The sequence below is a fragment of the Phalacrocorax aristotelis genome, chromosome Z, assembly GCF_949628215.1.
Source record: "Phalacrocorax aristotelis chromosome Z, bGulAri2.1, whole genome shotgun sequence".
NCBI classification, from domain to species: Eukaryota; Metazoa; Chordata; class Aves; order Suliformes; family Phalacrocoracidae; genus Phalacrocorax; species Phalacrocorax aristotelis.
In genome coordinates, this window is record NC_134311.1 from 46,113,803 (window position 1) to 46,140,164 (window position 26,362).

The window sequence follows — 26,362 nt, forward strand, 5'->3', positions numbered from 1 at the left end:
AACAAAAATATATGGAAACTTAAGCAATTGTATGCCATTAAAATAATCTGCTTCCATAAAGAAAATAATTCAGGAGCAGTAGTAAGCAGAGAAAAGTGAAACCATGAATATTCAACAAGTATTCCAAAAGACATTTCATGTGTGAAATGTATTTAACATTTTAACTGAGGCAGAAACTTAACAGAAAAATGCACATCAGATCCTGACCTCAAAGCATCTTATCACATGCAATCAGAAGCATCAAGGAATTGTCGTGATAAGTTGCTAGGAAGACATGAGCAGTGAAATACATATTACAGCCATTTTTCATAGCTTCTCTTTGAACATCTACTAAAACTGAACGCAGTAGACTGCAAGTACAGGTATCCATGGAAGTATGAAGTTATCTGATGTATTCCAAAGGTTACACGGTGATGTCCTTTAAAAAACCTAAGGAAAAAAGGGAGCACAAGAGAGAAAACAACAAACAGGTTTCGTAATACATGACAGTTAATGAAACTGAACCACCCTGCTTATAATGCATAACTAGCGTACAGAAATCACATTCTCAGTCAGGTTTTAAAAGGTGGTGAAAGACTTTCTGACAAGCTTACTAAACATTGTGCTAGAAGATATTGGACAATTTTAAAAATTAGGAGTTAGTAAGGAAAAATGTCTGTGAATAGATTATTTGTATAATACTATCACAGAAGCTTGTGCATGTTCCAGAAACAGGTACTGTTCCTGATAGGTACTGTACATTATCCCATAACTTAAATGAACCAAAAACTGCTCCAGTACAAAATTACCAATGATTCTTCATACTTAATTACTTTGCCATGGGGTCCTTAATGGCTATCAATAACCACCCTTTTTCAAAGGTAACAGTTGCAGTACACAAAACCCAAATATTTTGGAAGATAGTATCTCTCTCTCCTGTAAGCACATTAAACCATAATCTATCTGAGGAAGTCATGGACCTCCATTAATCTATGTCTAAACTCTAAGTATTATAGCACGCCAAGTTTCCTCAGGTCTTAGTTACAGCTAGACAGCTTAGGAATTTAAGATGAGACACATGCATAACTGCTTGACTCAAAATTTTAAGAGCTTCAGAAGACATGTTATTTAGAATAGTAACATGTAGACACAGAAAGAATCATACAATACAATACACACACAAGCCCCACAAACCACTGAAGAGCACTGCCTCTAGCCCTCAAAAGTATCCTGACCTTAACCGCTGGCTGACACATCCTATCCATTCTTTGTTCCCACAGCGAGGTATTTCCCTTTCTATTTTAATTCAGCTGTTTTTATTTTATATTTCTAGTTAAATTAAACCATTGCTTTAATCTCTCACTGTATATCTACCATCCACAATATGCCATTGTCTTCCTACCTCCTCAAACCACTGTTTACTCTCACAAAAACAGCCTTTTCTAAAACAAGGACCAATTAAAAATAAATACTGGATAATTAGCCTCTTAACTCAGATATGCAATCATCATTTGAAACTTTAATAAACTTGTTTTCTAATGGACTAATTTATCTGAAAACCTGATGGGTTAGGTAGATTTCCCAAAGCAAGGCTCAAAAGAAGTCTACAGCTGCTGGTTTGGGTTTTGGTTTTTTTTTTTTATTTTAAAGAGAGAATGAGAAGAAAGCGAATAAACCAGCCAAGAACTAAGAAAAAGAACACTGCTGTGGAGAACCGGAAAATAGTATGCACAACTAATTCTGGTGTATTATTTGTAGTCAAGAATTTACAAAGCCCTGTGACTTTTCAACAAGGCTGCACAAAAGAGGGTGAAGAACTGGACTGGAGAGAAAACAGACCTTTGTTAAAGCAAAAAAATGTGCCTGTAACAGAGGTACACACTAGTCAATGGTTCAAAGTGCATTTCTAGTTAAACACAGTATTTTCCCTGTTAATCTGATGCTTGGTCAAACTGTCCTTCAAACAAAGCTGTCAAGGAACAAACTTTGTAAATACAAATCTATTGTCATCATAATGAGTGGGAAAAGTCTAAAGCAAATTCAAGGGTTTTTGGCTTTCTGAGATTTTTATTTCAGACTCTCAAGATAGCACAGGATGTAGGAATGCCCCCAAAAATAGTTTCTCCAATTACCACCCATAGCTAAAGAAAAAAAACCTAATGATCATAACTTAAGCACAATGGATGCTGTCAGAAGCCTAAAGCATATATTGAAACCTCATATGGAACTTTATCAGCAGCTTCTCCTGGTAGCATAGGATGACTTCCAATGCTCATTACAGGACAGCTCCCCACAGACACTTAAGATAGTATGACTGACTGGAACTTATATATCATATTTGGATCTGCTGTTGTGCTTTGAAATGAAACTTGGGTAGAATTGCAGCAATACCCTCCTTTTTTTTAGAAGGGTAACATGTATTAATAAAGTCGGTCAAAGATTTTTCTTAATTGAGCCATTATGTATTTACAATATATTTTAAGAAGTCCACTGGAATATGGGGGAAAAAAATTCAGGCACTGTCAAGAAGCTGATGATGATCAATGACTGAGACAAACTCCTGTTTAGCTAATTAGAACCACTGATGAGCAATAATGATGTGAGCTAAGAATATTTGCAGACTTCTTTAGGATGAAAAATGGAGTGAAGAGAGGATGTCAATTTGTACAAGTTTTAAGCTCCAATCAGTTTTCCCACGAGTACTACCTATTTTAAACGTTTAACACAGAGTATTTAGCTACAAAGACTGAGACTCAACTTCCCACAAAAATAAAGTGAGAAAATATTCTTAAGCTTAACATTTTTCCCTGTTTTTTTTTTTTTTCCTGCTTTATGCTATACTTTACATAACAGGACAGGATAATATTTTTTGAGGTTTGGCACATTTTTAATGGCACATCAAAAATGAAACATTAGACTACAAGGAAACGTTTAACTATGAATGAGGTACAAAAACAGAATACACACTACAGAAACCTTAAGAGTTTAAAAAAACAAAGTTTATTAAAGATTATAAAACACCATGTTTCCTAAAATCTTCAGCAAAAGTAGTCTGGGAAAAAAGGCATCTTATATCCTACAACAGGTCTTAATCAGTCAAGCAGTTAAACATTTGTCAAGAAAATTTAATTCAGCGTTGTATATTATTGTCATTTTTACATCAAATAATTTAAAATTTTCTTAAATAATAAATTTAATTTGGTGTTTACACATTTCATGGAATATGCCTTTTCAGTTTTACAAAACAGCAGGATTTAAAACAAAACAAAACACTACATCTACAAATTTGGCCTTAAATAGCTAAGACAGTTAAGGTTGTGCGCAAAGATCGAGCTGTGTGGTAGAACAAAGACTGTATTTTACCAATATACCTACATAACTAAAAAGAAACTGCTTTAGAAACGTTGTTACTTTTGAAAGGTATTTCTTTGAATCTAAAGGGCCTCAAAACTTAAAAAGGCTACAAAATATCAGCTTGTATGATGCAGTGTTTAGTTTCATTATCTGGTCTTCCTGGTCTTCCAATTTCCAACTATTTTACAGACATTCAATATGCCTACATTGAATGTTGGAATTAAATAGACAATGAATCACCCATGTGCAAAGTGGAGTTGTAGAGCTCACACTGTCAATGTTACTGTGAATATGGCACTAATATTGTAATTTACTGTGTACAGCCACATCCCTGCAGTTGCACAGTCAATGGTCTTCAGAAACAGCCTATGCCTTAATCTTCCAACTAGAAACCTTACCATGTTTCCATGTACCTATTTAGAAATAAAAATAGAGCTGAATAGCTTTCATTTAATAGTTCATTTTAACTTCAGATTCTACAGGATCCTTACATTTCATGATGAATTAAAATTGATGCACATTATATTTTTCCTTAAAAATAGTACTTTTAAAAGATTTAGATAGCATAGAGCAAAAAAGAACTTAAACAGCAAAACTACAGCAAAATTGCATACACCAATTTTTCTTCACAAAAATAATTTTAAGATCTAATTAAAGAAAAATCGAAAATGAAATTATTTCCTTAGTAAATCATTTATAAAGCCAGTTCTATGTTCCATGATATGTATCAAAATGGAAAAGCATCATTACAGAAATGTAATTTTTCTTGCATCTCTAACTTGATTGATTTAATTCATTAGATGATTTATTAAGGCCTCTTATTTGAAGTAATGTACGTAAAATACTAAACACATTTTTACACTAGAGTAGTAAAGAAAACAGTGACATTTTTCCCTAATATTTTTGCAAACATTTTTCATCTAGGATACACAAGTCTCTTACAGTGTTCAAAATATCAGCACTTCAGAACAGACTGCTTCAACATCTGCGCATCACCAGGGTTTCCCCCAAGGATTTTTAAATGATGCCTGCCTGTGCTGAATAAAGTGCTAACTTGCACCTTGCATTTCAAACTGTGTCCTGTGCAGCCATCCAGTTGGTACAACACCAACTGAATTCCCAGAGGCCACTGTTCAATCAGGCTTGACTGCAATTATCATGTCAATATTTTGTGCTCCGATACGAAGATATGCACACATGCAAGCTGCATAATACCTTCTTCTCCATGGAATGTTGACTTATGTTCAATGTTCTGAGAATTTTTAATGAAACAGGATATTAAACTTTCATCAACTGTAGAAAATCACAATTATTTGACCTTAGAAAGGCTGTACTCTTATGCTCTATAATTCTGTCCACTTTATTGAGTGATAATAATGAGGGAGTCCACTTTATTTTAAACTCAGAGTGACAAAATGGTAATGGCTTTAAAACTGCGTTAGATCTTGTTTACTTCTTTGTTGTCCTGTCATTCTGTTTCATGTTAATTTGCACAAGAGTAAAATGGTAAGTGGTTTAAGGAAGTTATTTATCATGTCTTCAAATACGAGATACAGGTTTTTAAATTATTTTTCAATTAACATCAGCAATCTATATTACTCATTCATACAGCACATTCACTTACCCTTTTACATAAAATGTACTTGTCATTTTTAGTACATCTGCACATCATCAGTCAGTGAGGAATCTATGTCAACCTGCTTGATATTTCTTCCACAATTTCCTATTCACAGGATGCAGCAAATCACAGTGTTAAGTTCCTGTGATTGCCTTTCAAAAATTATTTGGTTATTTCTGATCGCTTGCTCTTCAGCCATGTGTTCATCCATTTGTACACCTTTACAATCATATCACTCCCCAACAGCAGCAACAAAAAAATTCTCTCTTAATCGCTGGCACTAACATTCAGGTTGTCACTATTTCTTAGAGTGGCTTAAAATGATAAAGAGCAAGAATGGGTTTAAGACTTGCAAGACACAATACACTTGGAATTTAGGTGTGGAAAAACATTTATGTAAGGCAAGCTTGCCAAATATTACACTCAGTGACACCCTTGCATGTAGTTATACAATCCTCATTTACACGTACCAAGTCTCATATCACTGCCACAGTTTGATCATTAATGGATCCTCCTACATCTCCCTTCCAGAAGGAAGAGAAGGAATCAGCTAGAAGCCCTAGAGGAAAATTAAGAGTCAGATGACCCCTCAAGATTTCATGTATTATAACAGAAAAATCTTAAAGGAAAGCTCCCAAAGTTTACAAAAATATTTCAAAACCTTTCATCTGAACCCCAAATCTGCTTGAGTTTTGCAGGTAAATGCATGTGTAGAGGTACTTTCTAGCATCTTCTTTTTCCCCTAACTCATCAAAAAAAAATGTTTCAAAAGTCAGTGAACTAGAAATAGCATACTTTTTACATAATACTGAGATCAATAGTATTTAAAGTAGCTGGGAAGTATACTAACATGAGTAGTACTTTTACAATGGCTTGTTTGAAAATACCTGGAGGCTTTCACATATCCCAAAGGCATTTCTCATTTGCACAGTAAAGATAATTTTTTGTTTATATCTGAATATTAAAATGGGAATACAGTTACAGTTATCCAGCAAGAACTGCAAAGACTGCTGAAAAGGAAAATATCACTGGTGTATTACAGGAATCAACAGCACAGCCATAAAAAGGTACCAACTACATTTTTACAGTTTTAGGGCAGGTGAACTTCTATTTTGGGACCATGAAAGCACTTCAAAATAGCAGACAAATAATGGAAACCTGCTATTAATTCCCCCCTATGACCCTCAGATTATGTTTTTTTACATTTTCCTGGTTTATTTGAGTAAAAGATACTATATAGAATTGTCTAATGCTACAAATATAAATTACTGCTACAAATATAAATTACCTGACTGTATGGTTGTATTGCCCACTCAATTTCTCCTAATATATATTTCTTCTTTTTTCTTCATCATACATCCACTATGTATAAGATTGTAAGTGAACATTTTTGCCTTTTCATACTTGCATCTTTCTAATTCTGTCACTATAATCTCCTGAAGAAAGTCTCACTGTTGTGGTCATTGGTTTAAAGACTGAAATCCACTGGACAATATTGTTTGGCTCATTATGCATATGATCTAGGATACACATAACTATGCTTTCCTCAATAACGAAGACTTGATGGGCACCGAAAGTTTCTCAGTTATGGAATTCTTCATGGAAAGAACATACTTAAAGATGAAGCTATGCAAATGTTGGTGGTATGCATGTCACAAAGTCCCACACAAAAACAACAAAAGGTTTAAATCAATTTCATTCTGGTTTTACCTATCTCCAAATCTCCTAGTAAGCCAGGGCAAGATGGAAAACATAATCAGCTGGGACAGGACTAGGTCAATGTTGGTCCTAACATAGCTGAGAAGGGAAAAAAATGTCTAAAATGACTCAAGCTGGTTTTTAACAGATTTCAGTGTAAATTTTCAATTTCCAGCTATTGATACAACTGTGTAGAATGTAGAAAAATAGGCTGCGAGCAGCACGGATCTGCTGAGTGACATGCTTCAGAACTCATTTTGCTTGTAACTGTTACATGGTAACCCCATCTCTTTACCCTTTAAATCCACATATTTTTCCTAGATTAACAAAGCCAGAAAATTACTTGTCCTGTAGTTTTCTGGGCTGCAGCAGCACTAGGTAGCATATTCCATGGAAATCTGATGAACTTATTGGAACTGAGATAAACTGACACTACACCTATATTAAATATACATATATATACACACACACACAGAGCTATAAAGCAGGGAATAAGACTACAACTTTTCTGAAAGAATGAGAGTGTGAAGAGGTACAGTCATGAAACAGAAGCTACTTAGGATAAGATTATGGAAAGTTATAGCTGGAAAAGTTAGGAGAGAATATATGGCGCTGCAATTCAGTTGTGCAGAAGATTCACAGGTAAAGCTCAGCTAGAAATTTTTCCTAGGCAGCAATTAGACGGTTCTCAGGCAAAAGAGATGAAGCTACACTGATTAAAGAGAACAATATACACTGTTGTTCCATCTGCCCGATCCCCAAAATTCAAAGTCATGATTAGTAAAACTCCTACATACTGAATGGGTTTTATCCAAACCTATTCCAGAATTCTCGGGGGTAATGATAACACCTAAAAAGATGCTGTGGAAACAATTTCTTCCTTCTTAAGTCTATAACTCTGAAAAGCATGGGAAATGTATGATATAGATGTACAGCCCTGAGTTCATAAGAGGTGATCTAAAGCATTAGTGTTATTCTGAAAGGACATAAAAAATTGGACAAGCACCTTAATAGAAGTATGTTGTCACACCTTCACATAAGAGTACCAATCACCCGCTTCTACATAAGGTGTAAAGCACATGCACCAAATATATCTTTACCTTCATATATAATAGACCATTATTATATGCCAAATTTCCGTAGCAAGTCTTCTGATAGACTGAACACTACGTTAAAAGGGTTTCACATATATTTCATACCACAGTAAAAAATATTCAGCTCATTATCACGCTTGTGGGCATCAAGGTGGCATCTAAGAGCTGCATGTTCATTGTATCAGTCAGAATAATGCACACACAATTATTGATTTCTGTTCTAAATAAAGTATAAAATCATTGAAAGCAAGGGATAAATACCAATCATAAAAATATTCCTAATCATGAAGAAGGATAAACAAGGAAGACAGATTGTATCTTATATAAGCATACAATTCAAGAATACCAGATAATTACTTATATTCAACATCATTTAAATGCATGCTTTCTAACATCTCTATACATCAATTTGTCCTAATATCCCGATTAATTTTTACATGCAACCTGAATGAAAAACATTAATATAAGCCTGAACACCTGATTCTGTCTTATTAAACTTCTTGTGAATAAGCTACAATTTTCCACATTGCTCACCTATCTATAAAATGTGGTTACGGGAAAACAATTTTTTAATGTTTCTCACATACTTGTGCTTATATACATAAAATATATTCTTACATACATTAAATACTGTACGTACTTAGGCAGTTATTGCATTTTTTTAAATGTTTGAAGAAGGAAGATTGATACCACCACTGTTCTCATGAAAATATGACCAAGTTTTATTCTGGAACAAGTCAGTAAGAATCTGCATTTCAACATAAATGAGGGACTGTGTAAATCCTATATCTTCCTCATATATCAAAATTACTTCCCAAATCAAAACATCCAAGCAATGTGAAAGTAGTACACTGTCCTAACAGCCAAGCCCTACTGGGAAGCATCCCAGTACAGAGCCACAAGTTATTTGACACTATCATTGTAATGTAAATTCTCAGGTAACAGCTGTCTTAAAACAAGCTGCAGGTGCTTACACCATAGATTTCTTCCCCTGGATATGAATGGTTTAGAATATTAGCTCTAGTTATGTGATCACACTGTATTTTTGGACAAAATTTTCATTGCTTTATGCAGTGCAGAAGATGGGACAACACTACAGTGAATGCAGCCCCAGCTAATGAACTTAATGTTATATTTTCAGAAGTGGAAGAACATTTACTGATCAAGTCCAGAAAGGAAAGATGTGAACAAGCAAAACATGCCTTTCAAGATCAAGCTTCCCAAGTAATGTTGGCAAGGCATGTAAAGAAGTTAAAATCCACTTTCTTCTTTTAAAAAAAAATAAACTTTCTCATTTTAAAAAAGGGAACTTATGGCACCCTGAGAGAAAGAACAGATAAATCTTTTGACTATAAGAGAATTGTTTGAATTTTGACAGTCATGTTACCAGCCCATTCACATGCTCCCTACAAAATTCTGAATTTGTAAATATTAGCATTCTAAATCAATCAATCACATATTGTGATGATTAACTAACATTTATAGCAATCAGGTGATAATATATAAGTACCATGAGGGAACTGCCATCATTAATATCCTCAGAGGAGTAATAACTAAACTGCATAGTCACCTCTTCTCTTCCCATGTCTTAGCCTTTCACTTTAAGAATGGAGAAAAACATAATTTACATATGTAACTGTTATCCAACCACTTGTGACACTCAAAAATGTTATTTACCTCCTCTTGCTCTTTCAACAGAAAAACAGAATATGAAGTACCTTTAGAATTTAAAAATTAAATTCAACTGCAGCACAGCAATCTCAGTGAAAACAGATTTTGAAGTATACTTCAACTCATATCGAAAAAGAAAACTTGTAACATATTCCAGGTACTCTTGAAAAATTTTAACAATAGAATTTTTGCAACACATTTTTAAAATCCTACCTAGTTCTCAATTAAAGAGACAAAAATATGGTATGAGCAGGGGGGTTTTGTCTGGTTTTGGTTTTAGTATTATGTTAAATCTTTAAACTCACCTCTCCACAACCAAGCTGACAGCTTGAGTAAGATCTGGGCTTGACACTTGGAGACGTTTCCAGAGAGACCACACAAATTCTTTATCAGCCTTAGAAACAGGAAAAAAGACAAAAATACATTAAATGTATACCACACATTTTATAGATGAAAAAGTTATACTGTGGATATTCAAAAGACAGTAACAAAAAAAAAACTATTGTAGTAAGAATTCCCTACAAGTTACTCACTGTCCTGTGAAAAAAAAAACAAAAAACAGTTGCCTTGAATAAACAATATTTTAACCATAAAGAATTTTGAAGGAAGATGAAGACCTACATCAACAATAAGAGTACACAATGTGACATCCGGCAGCAAAAGTCTACATTATTCAAACAAGGCTGCTGTTTGCGACATCAATGACTGGTACTTCTAGCAGCAGGACACAATTTCTATTAATAAAAATTCAGCCTGGAATACATGCTTCAATATTAAGTTTTATCATATGCACCTCTTCAATATTATTTCAAACTAGAAAGCAAATCAGCCTTCTAACATACTCTCACCTAACCTGCACTGTATATAAGCTTCTAAAAAAACTCTCAACTGAGAGCAAGGAAATAATGTTCTTTAAAAATACACTGTAGAAAGCTTTTGAAAACTAGATGTCAGCTAAAAGGTTTTCCAGATTTATGTATTCCACCACACATAAGTTGTTATTTTGCACTGGTGTATTTTTATTCCAATGTAGTTTTATTACTGGAAGCACCAATATTGATGTAGTTATGTTAAAAACTAAAACCATGATGTGTCAATTATATAAAAATGTTGGGGGAGGAGGGCAGTGACAGAAATCAGGAAAAGATGAAGACAAGGAGGATAAGAAAGTATATGTACATAAACCATGGACTGGGCTAATACCAAACTTGCTAAAAACAGCCTAACATAAAATTAGAAACTAATAAGCCTATTCAACAGGTAAAAAATCACAGGAACGCAGCTTAGTGTACCTTTTACTAGTTTTTGAATGTTAAAGAGAAATAGAATTTGCATGAGAACAACACATGGCCTAAAAGCAAAACCAATACTATTACAGCTATCTGTTTCCCCGCTTTCTTCTTCTCCCAAGCATCTGAAACCTAACAGTCTGCTAGGATATTGCAGGTATCACTAGTTAACCAGAACTTCACCAAAATCGGCTCAAACTACACAGATCTCATCTCTGCACAACTCTTAAATCCTGATTATCAAATGAAACAGAAGACCTGAGTTCCTATCTTCACCTCCACCGTTTGGTCTCTTCATAGCTTTCCCACTTAATTTCTTCTTTCCCTGATTTCTGATTTTTTTATGAATAAGAAGAGATTTCACCTTTGGTCACAGCAGTGTATGCAATGGTCATCTAAGGCACAAAAACAGCTCAACAGAACTACACGTTTGACAGGTCTCACAAGAGCTGATAAAGACTACATACTGTGTGATTAGAGTAAATCTCAGGAGCAGAAATCACTTTTTCTATTTTTGCTATCATTTCTTTCCATTTGCTCCCAAACATTTTTGCCTTCTAAGAAGCAGGCTTGAACTTTACAAGCAATATCAATTCCAGTGCATGACAATCACTCCATCTTAATATTTTGCTTTCTTCAGAACAATTACCTTCAATATGAAATCAAAAGATCCCTCTAAAGCTAGCAGACTTTTATCAAGATTTATCAATGCATTGAGTCTAAATTATTTTATCAAGATTAATACTGCAACAGCCAAATACCTTGAATTATGGATTTAAAAAACTAACAATGATTATAGAAGAAATAGGAGATACTGTTGTACCTATTTTTCCATGATTTATGAGGAAATCCTCAAAGATGTCTTTTCTTCAATTTTAGAAATGCACATCTTTTGAATTTTAAAATTGCATGGAGACGTGGAGCTATGCTGAACTTATGAGAAAACATAAGAAAAATGCTGAGCAAGTGAGAAATGAGTGATTTTATGATTGCTGGTTTAAAAAAAAAATATTCCTCTTTCAACTGTTGTCATTTCTAGTTTACATTTATTTAAATCTTCAAATGCCATCAACTTCTTCAAGCAAAGAAGAAAACTTTATGGAGATTTGATGCCTCATCAAGGTATTGCTGTAAACCCAGAAAAATCTACCTTCTATAAAAATGCACACCACTAAGAAATCCAACTGCATTTCTGATTGTGTTAGAACGTAAATAAAACAAAGGCTCTTGCCACAAAGATCTTATAATTCAAGACTATTATCAGCTCATGCAAAGTGGGCTACAGCAGAAAGAGTTTGTCCTTCATAAAACCAGAGTAATTTCATTTACCCACCTTTGTAGGATGTACACAACTTTTAAAGTGTTGACAGGGAGACTTCATTTATGGTATTTCCAAAAAATACCCAACAATTAACAAATTTTGTGTGGAAAGAAACTGGGCACAAACTGCTCTTTAAGAACCCTTGAAAAGAACATCATCTTTCTCTAACCAAATTGGGCTAGCAGTGTAAGGACTCTCTTCAAAATTGAAAGTAACCCTGCTGCGTGCAAGCAAACAGATAGTAACTAACTGGATTATGTCCACTATGGCATTAACTGTTTGAAGAAAGAACACCAAAACTAAGCCATATATCACAAGAACTCAAATGACTTCACATCAGTATCCAAATCTCTATTCAGCACAAGTGCTAAATACGAGTTCACTTTTAGCCAGGAGTTAGGTTAAAAGACAAACAGAAAGCATCATATTAATTAGGTTACCCAGTTCAGGCCAAAAAGATGGCTGTTTACTTCTTTTTTTAAAAAAAAAAGTAGTACAACCTATCATTGTGTGCTAACACCTTATGACACTCAACATCCTGGATTTCTAGGTATCTACTCTGAAATGCTTTAAAAAGCCACCATCTCCTGAAAATGCCTTACCATGGCACCTGAAAAGTAACTATGTGTGTACACTGCAAACCCTGAATGACCTACTACTTCTCAGGCAAAACCAGAATGAAAAATATGAACGTGTTTTGTATTTGGAAAAACTAGTGCGGGGTTTCAAAAAACATTAGGACCTACACAGAACACGGATTCTGAGTATTTCTAACATCTAAAATTATCTTGTATTTATGTTGGGAGGCCAAAAAGAAAGCCAAACAAAAACCTCACTAAATAATAGCAATGGAAGTGTGATTTCAATTATTTAGAAGGACAGTAAGTCAGCATTTGTTACACTCCAAATGATACCACTTTGAGTATAAGTAAATCTTTGAACCATAATGGAGGAATCTATCTATATATCTATCTAATCCATATCTATATCTAATAAACTATGTCTTTGATTTTAAAATAATTTTAATTCAAATTTCTCAGTTAATCAGCAATATGTAGAGCAGAACTGAAGTGATAATAGTGCTTGAATATTTTTTATATCTTTAACACACAATTCACTCTATTTTTACACGAAGCTACTTGAAATTACTAACAAATTAGTCTGAGGGCCGTGAAGTCATACAGCACAGAGAAGTCAAAGTATAACAAAGTGCCAACAGTATTCCATCTGCAAATGCTCAAAAATCTTGAGCCAAACAAACAATCAAAGTTTCTGATGCCAGTTTATGAGCTGATGAGCTTTGTTCAGCTCAGACTTTTTTTGCCTGTTTAAAGATTTGGATTTGCTTATACCATCAGGCTTCCTTAGCTTTTACCTTTAGTGTCTTGTATACAAGTCCACAGAGTAGCTATTGGGTTTTCTCCTTATTTATTAGAAGAGTTGAGACACTGGGGTTTCTGCATGCTGCAAGAAGCACTATCAAATATCATGAGACTCACTACAAGCAGTTGCAGCTGCCTACTGTCCTACCCTGCAGGTTCCTACACGCTCCAGGTCCCAGCTGGGGAATAGTAGAAGGCATCACAAGATGACAGAATAGTGCACAACTTTCAGACAGAGAATTCTAAGCACAGGATTCCTCCATTACAAAAAACGGCAAAAACAGAAAGCTAAAAACGACACATACTGAATTTTTCCTAATGAACAAATACGTACAAAACATATGTAAGCACAATAAAACAAGAGGGAATTGTTCATGTACTTCCTGCAGTTTTTGCTGAGTATCCATTGTGTACTGAGTCTCTGGCAACCTAGTTTCTACCTAAACTTTACCAAGCCTCCCAGAAATTGACCTTTTGATGATATATAAAATATGAAGTTTCAATGAACGTTGTCTTCCTAGTGAGAACACAGACACTCTGCTACAAATGACCTCTTTTAATCGAATAAGCAGTTCAGATTAACCTCAAAGCACATAGTATTATTTCACAATCAGATTACTTTCAAAGTTATCCAAGGAAGAGTAAAATCAACTCCAAGTTGTATTCATGTCAGTGAAATTGCCATTCCTTACATACCTAAGTTCTGCAACATTTCTGTCTGTAATGAAAGAATGGTAGGTGAAGTAGGAATGAAAAAGCCATCCTAACTGAAAAAGAAAAAAGCTTGCAGTAAAGAATATTGAATGTGAACAGTCTGCATTAAATAAAATTCAAAGAAACAGCTAAACAGAACAGGCTAAGTACTGTCCAATAAAAAAACCAAACACACCAACAACCCACACCACAAAACACAAACCAAAACCTTCCAAGTCATCTGGAAATAAGTGAGGAATCACTAAATCACTGGAACTTCCACAACTGCAAAACAATACCATTTCAATAAATGCTGTTTATTTTTGATGATGGCAGGAATGGGTATTTAAAGTTACTACTGGAACCATTGAATAAGCATACACAGAACCATAAAGCAATGCAGTAATTACACCAACAGATATTTGAATCTAAATCAACAAATGCCTTTCACTGGATATTTATATTTCTGTAAATGCACACAAACAAAGCAGCATCCTGCCCAAGTGGCCTTTCTGCCAAAAGAATAAGGACACAAATTATTTAACAGCATCTTCAAATGAATGTTACCAGTAAAAAAAAAAAAAAGAGATCACCTGCAGTTAAAAACCTGTAAACTTTATTAAGTTTACAGAGAAATGTACAAAATTTCTCATTATGACAATAAAACATTAGTGAAACATTAGTCAATGAACTGTAAGTTACCATAAAACATGACCTCTCTTTAACATGCCAAACATTTTAATAGCTAAAACTGTTTCATTTAAATCTGTAAGTAATTAAGCATTTTGTGTAACAGAATGAGTATTAGCCAGAAATTATTACAATTTTAAGATGAAAAGAAGTTTAAACAGCCTTTTTAAACTCTTGGCACAGTTAATGGACTTGGTAAGGCTGTTGCCTGAATGGTCTTAGGAGCCAAACCATTTCTTCCAAAAAAGGGCTGCTTAGACTGTCTGAAGTTGGCACAGAAAAACACTACAGCTGTCAAGGCCTGGGATGTATCAATCTTCAGTGTACCCAAGGAACATTCAGCCCACTCAAGTGTACGTTAACACAGCTCAAGAGGTCAGCAAGAGTGTACCTTGAACAGCTGAGAACTTACATACACAAGGCAGTACACAGATGTCATCTGAAAGTTAATGAAAATTACTCATTAAAACTAAGATTATTTACAACACATCTAATGTCAGATAAAGACTCTCGTCCTGCAATCAAGTTCGCACATCAGAACTAAAGAATTAAGCAAGAAAACAACAGCGTACTGTGTATCCCCTGAAAAGTGGAATTTTTACCTCAGCCTACAGTTAAAGTAATTGTAATTCATCATCATACTGAAAGACATACAGAAATGAAAAGTACCTTATAAGGTAGTCTTTGGAACATGTTCTTTGCAAAACAAACTGGATTTTTCTTACTGATTTTTAACAGCAGCAAGCTCTGAAGCAGGGACAAATGTAAGATGAGCCACTGACAAAGGTTATATGGAATGACTAGCTACAGTGAAAGTATTTGCTTGTAAGTGAAGTCATGAATTTATTAAACATTAGTCTACGTCACAAAACACAGAATCCCTCTGGCTTGTAAGCAGGGAAAGACAAATACTCTTTTTTAAGTTAAAACAATTTACTTTCCTTTTGGAAGAGAAATCCAAGCATAAATACTGCTCTGGGCATTAGATATCAAAAGTAGGTAAAACTGTATCAATATTGAATACAGCTATTTGTCTAATGGAAACTTAAAAGTGACCTAAATGTAGAAAGTTTTTAGTATTTTTACACTGCTTTATCAGCAGAGAATTAGCTGGCGTTCTTTTAACATGATGATACTGAATTGCTATAGGAAAAGCTTTTAAATTAGCAGTGAGAGGATTGCTAAAAACATAAGCAGCATCTCTCTTTTGCTCACAGGAACTAAATTTTCATGATAGTTTGGGTATTGAAATTTACAGAAAGGTTAAATTTTTGTTTACATGTCTACCATGCACAGTGTTCAGAACAAGGATAAACTGAAAAACCTCCTCATTTAGTGTAAATTCATATATCATGCATCTGTTACCTACAGTATGGAATCAGTTCTCTCTGATGTTTCACTATATTTATTTCAAAGCACGTTAACTGTTAGTAGTGTTCATATCATACCTTAAATTTTTATAGCATTACAAATTATTTACAAATTAGGAAGATACCATCTTCTGAAATTTGGAAGAGAACACCCCCAGAACAGAAAAAAAAAACCTAAAACTAAAATCCAAACAACTAACCTCTTCCCACCCCTCTCACTCCCTCAGCTGCAATAATTTCTAGAAAAGCACAGGACACAAAAATCTCATTTTTGTTTCTTAATCAGTAGATACCCCCAAAAGGGAAAAAGGAACTGCTGGGAGGACAGAGGAAGCTATTGGTTTACTGTTAATTTTTAGCAAGAACTCTGTAATGATCAGGTACTGACAATTTTCTGCATTATGAAGTGCATATTTCAAAACAAAGTGAAATATGCATGACTGTCAGGCTGGAAGTATTCATATGGAAATGCAAAATTCTATCCAGAACTGAGGAAAAAAAAAACTAAAACCATAAAAGAACATGGCTGTTGTAAGCATTGAAACATCTGTAAGAAAACAGTTAATATGGACTGGTTTGGAGCCCCCTAACATCTAGTACACTTCTGACTACGGAGTTCAAGCCTTTAATCAAGCTGACGCATACACTTTACATGCAAGTGACAGACTTGCTTCTTGATGTCTCAAGACTTTTAAACTTACTCTGTTGTATGCTGCCAATGCAGACTCTCTTGATCCTGCTGCACCAGTGTTCCCTTGTGATTTCCAGTCATGTACTATACTCCTAAATAAGAGGTATTCTCTCCACAGCCCACCCAGTCCTGCTGAGTGTTCACAGTACAGAATACTCTCACACTTTACAGAACCTATCTTTGAGGTGCTATGCTTTTCAACAACATAAAAAGTCACTAGAAGATAAGACTGATCAGTACCTCACAAGAAAACTTAGTGCCTTATACACACCAGGCTCTACAGATAGCATTATTTCCAAGTTCAAAAGTGTCACTCACATACAGCGTGCACTGCTACATCTAATTGCCAGCTCCAGATTTGTAAGAAGGCTGCGTGACCTGACTACATTGATAGCTTCAAAATAGATGCCATCAGCAAACAAGTGTATCTTCTCCCCTTTTCCCCCAGTTCCTTAATGTTGCAGTATAAGGGGTATGCAATGAACATGTAATTTTATGATACCTGAAAAACAGCTTAACATGTTTTCCAGCCATAATTTCCTATTTAAAGAATTTCCAGTTGTCTTGTCTCTGTTGGTAATTTTGGCAACAGAGACACCTTTGAACCAAAAATGGTAAAAGACAGTATACTGCTTTAGCTACACATATATGTACAATATAAGAAATTGTGTGTAAATACATACACACCCCCCAAGAGATTGCATCCTTACTCAGAACTCTGTTGAAAGCAGAGAGGCACCATAAAAATAATAATGTCATTGTGTTAAAATGTTGATGCAGTAATAGTGGTCTAAGCAAAAATACTACACAATTTATACTAAAAGATGCTGTCATTACAGATTATTTCATAAATGGATTCTCAGATTAGTCCATCAGTGTGACAAAAAGACAGTAACGCACTTAACTGAGTAATTTTATTACAGGTTCCTAACTGACACAAATAACTGACTCATGGCATCAATGGACAAGAAACAAGGTCATGAGACATGAGGCTGGTCATGAGACAGACAATGAATTAACATCACAAAAGTCAGATGGGTACCGTCAGAGCAGGACAGAGATAAACAAGTGTTAAGTGGTAAAGGGAAGTTATCTGATAGATGTGGACCTCACAACGCCACTCTCACTGAATAACTGAAAGAAAATTACTTCCTTTGCTCTTTGGTGAACGCAGTCAGGATGCTCCGCACACCTTCATTCACTGGTACAGCCATCCCACTGACAATTGCTTTTTTCCGAGTACTCAACATTGAAAATTTAACACTTGGCTGATGTAAGAATTTCTTTTAAAGAAGAGATGATAGGAGAAACCGAGGAGTTCAGTTCCAGAGGTAAGGGTTTGATTTAATCCCTTTATAGACCAAGAATAGGATAACTCATCTGCGAGTTTCCATTTTGACCTATAAATACCTTAACTACTTCAATTAAAACTAACTGGATGGAAGATGCACAGAATAGAATAGGACACTTGTAAGTCACATAACTGCTTTCTGGAAGTGTTACGATTCTGAGAGTTGTTTTAAGACTTCAATCACTTATTTGAGAGCACAGAATAATCTAGAAGTTTCAGCATAGGTCTCAGTTTTTATTTAAATATAGTGCTCTGGATTAATACAGTCATAATGGATTTGTGATTTTCAATGCATTTGAGAATACAGAAATGCACAAATAGTTTTATTTTACAGACAATATAAATGTATGCATACATTTGTCTATATTCACTCTGAATTACCATGATTAATCGAGTAGAATTCGGGTCTATCATGTCAATTCTGCCTGAAATAACTTCGTAGTACTTTTCAAATTCTGTTAAATTGTGGATAAATATGAGAATATTTGCCTATCTTCTAAGTCATGAGCTAAACAGTACCTGAAATAGTTGAAACAGCGCACACTTAATAAGAAAGAACAAGATTATCTGAAGTCATTCTCTAATAGCAGCATACCTTCCTTCTGAATCAAAATATAGTTTGACAAGAAAACCAGACCTGCTCCTCCAGGGTAAATCTGTAACAACGTGGTAAACACAGACACCTTGGCACGTTCTAGATGCATCCGCAGTGCAGCTGGAACAATTGCAAGCAAGAGCTTACTTCTCTTCATGTAAAACAGCAAGGGCAAATGGTACCCGGCTAATCTAATGGCCTTATACAATGTTGTGACTGCATCAGTGGACAAGTGAAGAGCTACAGATGTCATCTACCTAGACTTCTGCAAGGCCTTTGATACAGTCCCCCACTACATTCTTGCCACTTCATTGGAGAGGTATGGGTTTGATGGATGGACTGTTAGGTGGACAAAGAATTGGCTGGATGGCCCCATCCAGAGAGTTACAGTTAACGGCTCAATGTCCAGATGGAAAACAGTAACAAGTGGTATCCCTCCAGAGTCCATACTGGGACCAATACTGTTTAACACCTTCATAAATGGCAGAGTGGGATTGAATGAACGCACCCTCAGCAAGTTTGCAGATGACGCTGAGTGGTGCAGTTTCTACACCAGTGGGAAGGGATGCCACCTAGACTGATACTGGCAGGCTTGAAGAGAGGGCCCATGCAAACCTCACGAAGTTCAACAAGGCCATGTGCACAGTCCTGCACCTGGGTCAGGACAAACCCCAATATCGACACAGACTGTGGGACAAATTGACTGAGGGTAGCCCTGTGGAGAAGGACTTGGGGATACTCGTGGATAAAAACTGCATATGAGCTGGCTATGTGCACTTGCAGCTGGAAAGCCAACCGTATCCTGGGCTTCATCAAAAGAAACATGGCCAGCAGGCTGAGGGAGGTGATTCTGCCCCTCTACTCTGTTCTTATGAGACCTACTTAAGAGTTTGCATCCAGCTTAGGGGACGCCAGCACCAGAAGGTCATGGACCTGTCAGCACAGGTCCACAGTAAGGCCATGAAAATGATTCAGGGCTGGAATACCTGTCCTGTGAAGAAAGGCTGAGAGAGTTGGGGTTGTTCAGCTTGGAGAAGAGAAGGCTTCAGAGATATTATTGCAGCCTTTGAATATCTAAAGGAGGCTTAGAAGAAAGAGAGACTTTACCAAGGCTTGTAGTGACAGGAGAAGGGGCAACAGTTTTAAACTGAAAGAGGATAGAGTTAGATTGGGCATAAGGAAGAATTTCCTATGAGGGTGGTGGAGCAGGTTTGTCGATATCCCCATCATTGGAATTATTCAAAGACACATGGGGCAGGGCTTTGAGCAACTTGACCTACTGAAAGACATCCCTGCCCATGGCAGGGTGGGTTGGACTAGATGATCTCTAAAGGTCCCTTCCAACCCAAACCATTCTATGATTCTATGATCTCTATACCAAATTTTAGATTCCCATTCACATGCTGGGGGCAATTTGAAACACTTGCACACAGACATACTATGAAGAGGTAACTACTTTATTAAGTGCAAAAATACCTTTTTTTAAAAAAAAATTTAAATCTCACTCTCAGTTCATCTTCAGTTTTGCTCAAATATTCCAAAGAAGTATTTTTCAGGGGGAAGGACCAGGTATGCAAAAATTCATTCTAGTGAGCTAAAACCTGCCAAAAGTAAAAAAAAGGCAAAAGAAAATAAACGAACTTAGCAATTCAACAACACTATTTCTGTCTAAAACAGAAAAAGTAAGGCCTTTATTAACAACACCTGTACTAATCAGACTCATGTGATTTAGACTCCTTACGGCAAAATATAAGAGTGTAAAATAACAAAAACAACACCCAAAGCACTAAACAGCTGGCATCTCTTGGCACCAATAAATATGTGGTCTTGGCTTAATAATGAATAAAAGAAATTAGTATTTAATGAATGGGAGCATTAAATACTTTACCCCATTTTGAAAGAAAAGTATGGATATCAACAATTCATCCAGAAGAAATACACACTCAAATTCTTATACTAGCAGTTCACAGCCATTGAAATTTTGATCACCAAATCAGAGGAATAAAAAACAAATCAACACAAAAACACATAACTAAAGGAGAGCTATGGCTTTTAAAAATTTAGTAATAGTTTCAACTCTCAGCTTTTGATTTAAAAACATTCCTAATACGTACAATCAACATGCATCTCAAATAGCCTCTTCACGTATCATGAAATAGCGCAATGTTTTGGGTTTTTATTTAATATATTTTTCATATTTACTTGAAAATAAGAGTAGGAGGGGTTAAAACCACTTATAAACCAACGCTATCAGGGCTACATTAGATTTTCAACGGGTGTCGGACAGATGCAACTTAAACTAGTCAGATACTGTCACAATCCCCCACTTGTTATAATCTAACTATGCATCTCACATTGTTAAGAAAACTGTTGCAACATGATGACATGAGTCAATTGCTAAAACAAATTTGGAACAAAAGACAAAGAGCTCTGATTACCATCCATCACGGTGCAGAGAAGATACATCATGTCTCAAAGAGTGAAGAAAGATGGAGAACAGCACTAGCAGGAAACTCTTTTTGGATGGTCACCAACAGCAATTTGAATTGGAATTTTTCATTTGATGCTGTTTTGACCCTATTATAGTTATTGCTTATAATCATTCTGTATATGAAACTTCAGCAAAAGATGAAACAAAATACATCAATCCAACATGTAAAACATATACAATCAACTGATTCTGTATATAAGTTGGTACATAATTAGCATTAATTGTGACACTCAAACTAAACAGCTTATCAGAGAATTGGACTCTTACCACTGATCCAGAATATGCCACATATGTATGACATTGAGCCAAGAGGTAACCACAACACCTAAGAAAATTACTCAATTACTCAAGTAATTCTCAAATAAAATTAGAAGAGGAACACTGAAATTAAAAGCCATTTATTAAGTGATTACCAGAATAATTACACAATGCTTTACTGCAGACACAACAATAATTTTCTCAAAACAGCATAATACTGATGCAAACATGCTTTATATTTATTTTGTACTCCTCAGTAGACAACCTGGGAGATTTGGGCTATTTTCTTAATTTGGCTCTTTCATTTTTGCAAATTCCATCAGAGAATTACAAGACAACATCCGTTTTTTGCAGAGTGACTGCAACAACATTGTTGTGTTTTTAAAACATGCCCTCCTCCAGGATCTCACTTTTTGTGATTCAAATTTCCACAATGTTTTTAGAAGTATTAAAGAAAACACAAAATACTGCAAGCATCAGCTGCTGAGCTCAAAACTTATGAGCAGATCCCTAGCTTTAGAAAAGAACGGAGAAAAAAAACAGGGAAATCTTCAAAATATTATACTAGGCATCTTAACTTGGTGGGAAGTGTTACCTTGAAAGAAAAAAAAATGTGAAGAAAAAGAACCTAGGTTTGAACATAAAGGCCACCACCCCAGATGAGAAAAAGAGTCAGCTACTCCAGGATCCTGTTGCAGAAAATAGACAACAGCCAAAAGTAGATGCCTGGAATACAGGCAGTTAGAGCACACCTAGCGTGCACAATACTTCCGCTAAGACTCAGGAGCTTCATTAGCCAGAGATGGCTTCCATATATTTAGCCAATGGACTCCATATCATCAATAGACTCCAGATCCCAATGGAGAGACTTTGTTTTGGAAGTGCAGTTCATATCACAGTGAATATAACAGTCCAAGGAGGTGTGGACACACATATTTTATTCAGATGCTAGATAACTGCTAGATATACACACCTCTATTTTTATAATCTTGTTTAGTGTTCCCTAGAACAAATTCATTTGATAAATTGGGGTTCTTTCCTTCAGAAAAAAAAGATATCCAAAAGGCTAATAATACCTAAACAAATACTTAAGACTAATCCTTTAGCTCTTATACACAGTTAAACCATATTTCAGTTGGGAAGTCTGTCTCAGTTGGGAAGTGTAGTTTATGTGTTTGTGAATGTAATACTCAGAAGAAAAAAAATAAACTTAGGCAATTTTATCCAGTTGTCTTTTTTAATTTACATTTACACAACATTTCTATCCAAAAACGCCTGCTAATATAGTCTCCAAAGGAGATATGTTCTGGGTTTTTTTGGGTAGAGTTAAGACGAGGAAAATCTTAATAGCAGCTGAAACACTTTTCATGTGAGGGTCTTCACACTCTGTCACAGGTTGCTCCTAGGGGTTGCAGAGTCTCCAGCCATGCAAATACTCAAAACCTGACTGGACACCGTTGTAGGCACCTTGCTCTAGGGTGGGGTGGAAAAGATGCTCTCAAGTGGTCCCTTCCAACTTGAACAATTTCACGATTCTGATTAACAGGACCTACAATGTTAGGTGATGACTGAAGAACCAAAGAAGGTCTTACATCCAAATGAAACTAAGGAAATTCCAGCAGATTAAACATAATTCCTTTAACAGAATTAGTTGGGAAGTAAAAACTTTTTATTTCAACTGCGAAGAAATCAGAAAAGTGCAACATTAACACTGCCCGAATATATTTATGTTTTCAAATGGCTTGTCTTTGCACAAACTTTTCATATGAAATATGAACTTGAAATAGATTAACCATCCCTGAATAATTTTATCAGTTGACTTCTAACCAGCTGAAGAATCTTAGTGAAGCTTATTTTAGTTCCTATCCAAATTCAGAGTAACTTCACAAAACTTAAAAAAAGGTTAACTATTTTGGATAAATTCTGCTTTGGAAAAGCTGCATAATTGATTAGGTGATCACCTCTTTTACTTATTAAGACCTGTTTCCCCCCTTCTTTATGTAAAATACACATGCTTAAACAGGTCTCTCTACATTTACTCATTAAGTAGTAAAATGGTAAAGCATTGTAGACGCCTACACTGCAGGGCTCTCAGAGAAGAATTTCCGCTTATAGGTTACTGCTTCACTTTCCATTCTATTTTATTAATAACCTGAAATAAAATCCTGAAGATATGCATGCCCTGTTATTAAGAGGATGGTATGTACTGGATTCTACCTAGTGCTGGAGAGATTACTGCAGAACACTGACTGGGTTCTGTTTTCAATTATAGGAACTACTTTCATGTTTTTTGCCTGCTTCCCTCCCAGAAAACTATCTGAGATCTGATACATGACGAAGATACAAGAATGGCAAAATAATATGCATGAGACTTAAAAGTTTAAAAATATTTTCTGGTTGCTGACTACAAAATTATTGGAATAGGTTCATCAAGGAACAAGGAGAAATGCACATGTAATTGCATGAATCTACAGAGGAAATCAGATACTTAACTACAATTTGTGTACTTCAAGTTACATTATCAAAGTGATTAGAAATTCAAATTTGTACTGTTTACTTCAGAGTTTCTATTATTTATAATGCTCTTCAAAAATATTTCATGCTACTAGGTTTTAGTAATATATAATTTGTGTTCAGCTAGCAAATGAGCAGAGCACAGGGCCTTCCTTCTGCCTCCACCAAATTTTGTCTGATACTGCACATCTGCATGGGGAGAAGAAGAAACTAACTAAATTACCATTATAAAGACCTCTCTATGCTTCTCCCACAAGACACTTAATATATCCCCAAACCATTCATTGCTCTGTTTCTAAACAGGATTTTTATTGACAGTTCACTCCCCCTACAGTTCTCCTATGCAACAAGTTTTTGCAAGAAGTCTGGATTCTACCCACAGCAGAAATCTGACGCCAGCTGCCAGGTGTAGCAATGCTGCTTGACGCAACAAACCACTACTAACTCTAACACTGATACTATCTTCTGCTCACAGGTGTGACCACATTAGCCCAGGCATTTGTGGATTTAACCAGACTGTGTTTCAGAGCACAGTACTGTTTTGGCTATCAGGAAGCAAGTGCAAAATCAACCAGAGCATCAGTCACCACCTTCCTCCCTGCTATACCCTTTATGTGTAATCCACTTGTTTCGCAGAGAATTAGCATAGATTTCTATGACAAGACCTCATATTACCAAAGTTTTGGTGTTTTCATGAAATGTACCTAAACATAAGCAACGAAAGACTGATTGGAAAACATGAGGGAAATGTATCTGTGAAGGTCGGTCGCAGGGCAGTAATCTGGTAGAACTTTTAGAAGTACAACTGTAATTATTCATAAAGCCTGCCCTCTCAGGAACGCCTTAGGTATATACTTAATTCTGCTGCAAGGTAGGAGGAGAGATATTAAATGACCTCTAAAGGTTCCTTCAAGTCCTACATTTCTACAAAACCCCTCCATTTATTCATTCCTCCAGGAGCTGCACAAGGGAGCGCCTCGGTACTCTTGCCATTACACATCCGGCAAATAAATAGCGGCTTCTTGGCAGGGCGGAGGGGGAAGCTTTCAAGACAAGCACTTGCTTTTAAGCCAGACTAAGAGCCCGGGGCCGGTTTAACTCAACTGCCAGAGCCGCTGGGCCCAACAGGTGGGCGCCACACACACACATCCCCCCACCCCGGCGCCCCCGCCAAAGGGGACGCTGAGGCGAATCCCGGGGACCCCTCCCCACGTGGGCCGAGCGCCCTGGGCCCGGCCCCCGCCACCGGGACGCGAACTCCAGCTCCCAGGCGGAACGCGGCGCTTCCGAGCTGCGGAAAGGAGAGCGGCCTGCCGGGGGTGCGGCGCCCGCCCCACGCTCCCGCTGCGGGCTGCCCCCCCGCCGCCGCGCCTGGAGGAGGCGGCCCCGCTCTCAGGTACCTGGCAGCGACTCAACTGCTCCGCCAGGCTCCGCAGCTCTGCCTCCAGCTCCGCCGCCCGCGCTGCCGCCGCCTCCGCAACCCCCGAAGCCATCGCCGGCGTCGCGGTGAAAGCCTCCTGCCTCTTCCGCGGGGGCGGCGAGATGGGGAGCGGCTCCGCGCCTGGCGGAGGGGGCGCGGAGGGAACCCGCCCGCTCACGAGGGAAAGGGGAGAGAAGCGGTGCTGTGAACCAGGTAAACGAAAACTTTCCTTCCCGCAGCTGCATTTACCGCGAGCGCCGGAAACCGCAGAGAAGGAGGACGCGGTGCAATGACGTCAACGCAACGGCTGCCTCGACAGAAAGAAGGGGCGAGCGAACATGTTTGAATTTGCCCGCCCGAGCAGCAGAGCCGCGCATGCGTCATGCGGCGGGAGCGGCCGTTGGCTGAGGCAGTCGCTGTGTCTCATAGCCTTGAGGGGTTCTGTCCCTGCGCCGGTGAGTGCTGCGCCTGGGGGAGCACGACTCGCGTGCTCTCCCCGCGTAGCACCTTGGAAGGGCGAGCTGTGCGAGCGCCCGCTGAGGGCGGCGTTTCTGCCGTGTTTTTTCCCTCACGATATAGGAACAGTTGCTGCCTAGCCAAAGTGTTGAGCGCAGGGTTTTGCAAATGCCTGGGAACCCAGCAGATTTCTGCCTTTCCTGAGCCGCAGGAACATCTAGAGTTGTCTCACATCTCTGTTGTGATGCTGGACATTTGCATATGAACAGTGCTAGTATTTCTGGGTGTTCTGCTGTGGGTGCTGAGGCTTTGGCATATTTTAGTTGAGTGAGATGTATCATGCCTTTTTGGACTTTTGGGTTTTTTTTTTCTGAACTGGGTACTAGCGTTTGCAGGACAAGACTCGAAAACCTGGCTTTAGATTAAG

General features: G+C 36.9%; 1 protein-coding gene across 10 annotated transcripts in view; it reads right to left on the reverse strand.

Annotated features, from left to right (window-relative positions):
• Window positions 1–25,768, reverse strand: part of CNTLN (centlein) — a 198,985-nt gene extending 173,217 nt beyond the window's left edge. For 3 of the 10 annotated variants that reach the window (XR_012658052.1, XR_012658051.1, XR_012658053.1), the window contains exons 1-2: window positions 25,476–25,768; window positions 9,720–9,808 (exon numbers count right to left, since the gene is read on the reverse strand). Coding sequence is in view for 6 of the 10 variants with exons in the window: in XM_075079219.1 (XP_074935320.1) it covers window positions 9,720–9,808; window positions 25,476–25,724 (338 nt within the window). In the remaining 4 variants the exon portion in view is untranslated. Of the gene's footprint in view, window positions 1–9,719; window positions 9,809–25,459 lie in introns of all 10 variants that reach the window. The other 7 variants (XM_075079219.1, XM_075079220.1, XM_075079218.1 and 4 more) reach the window with 4 other exon arrangements.
• Between the last annotated feature and the right edge of the window lie 594 nt (window positions 25,769–26,362).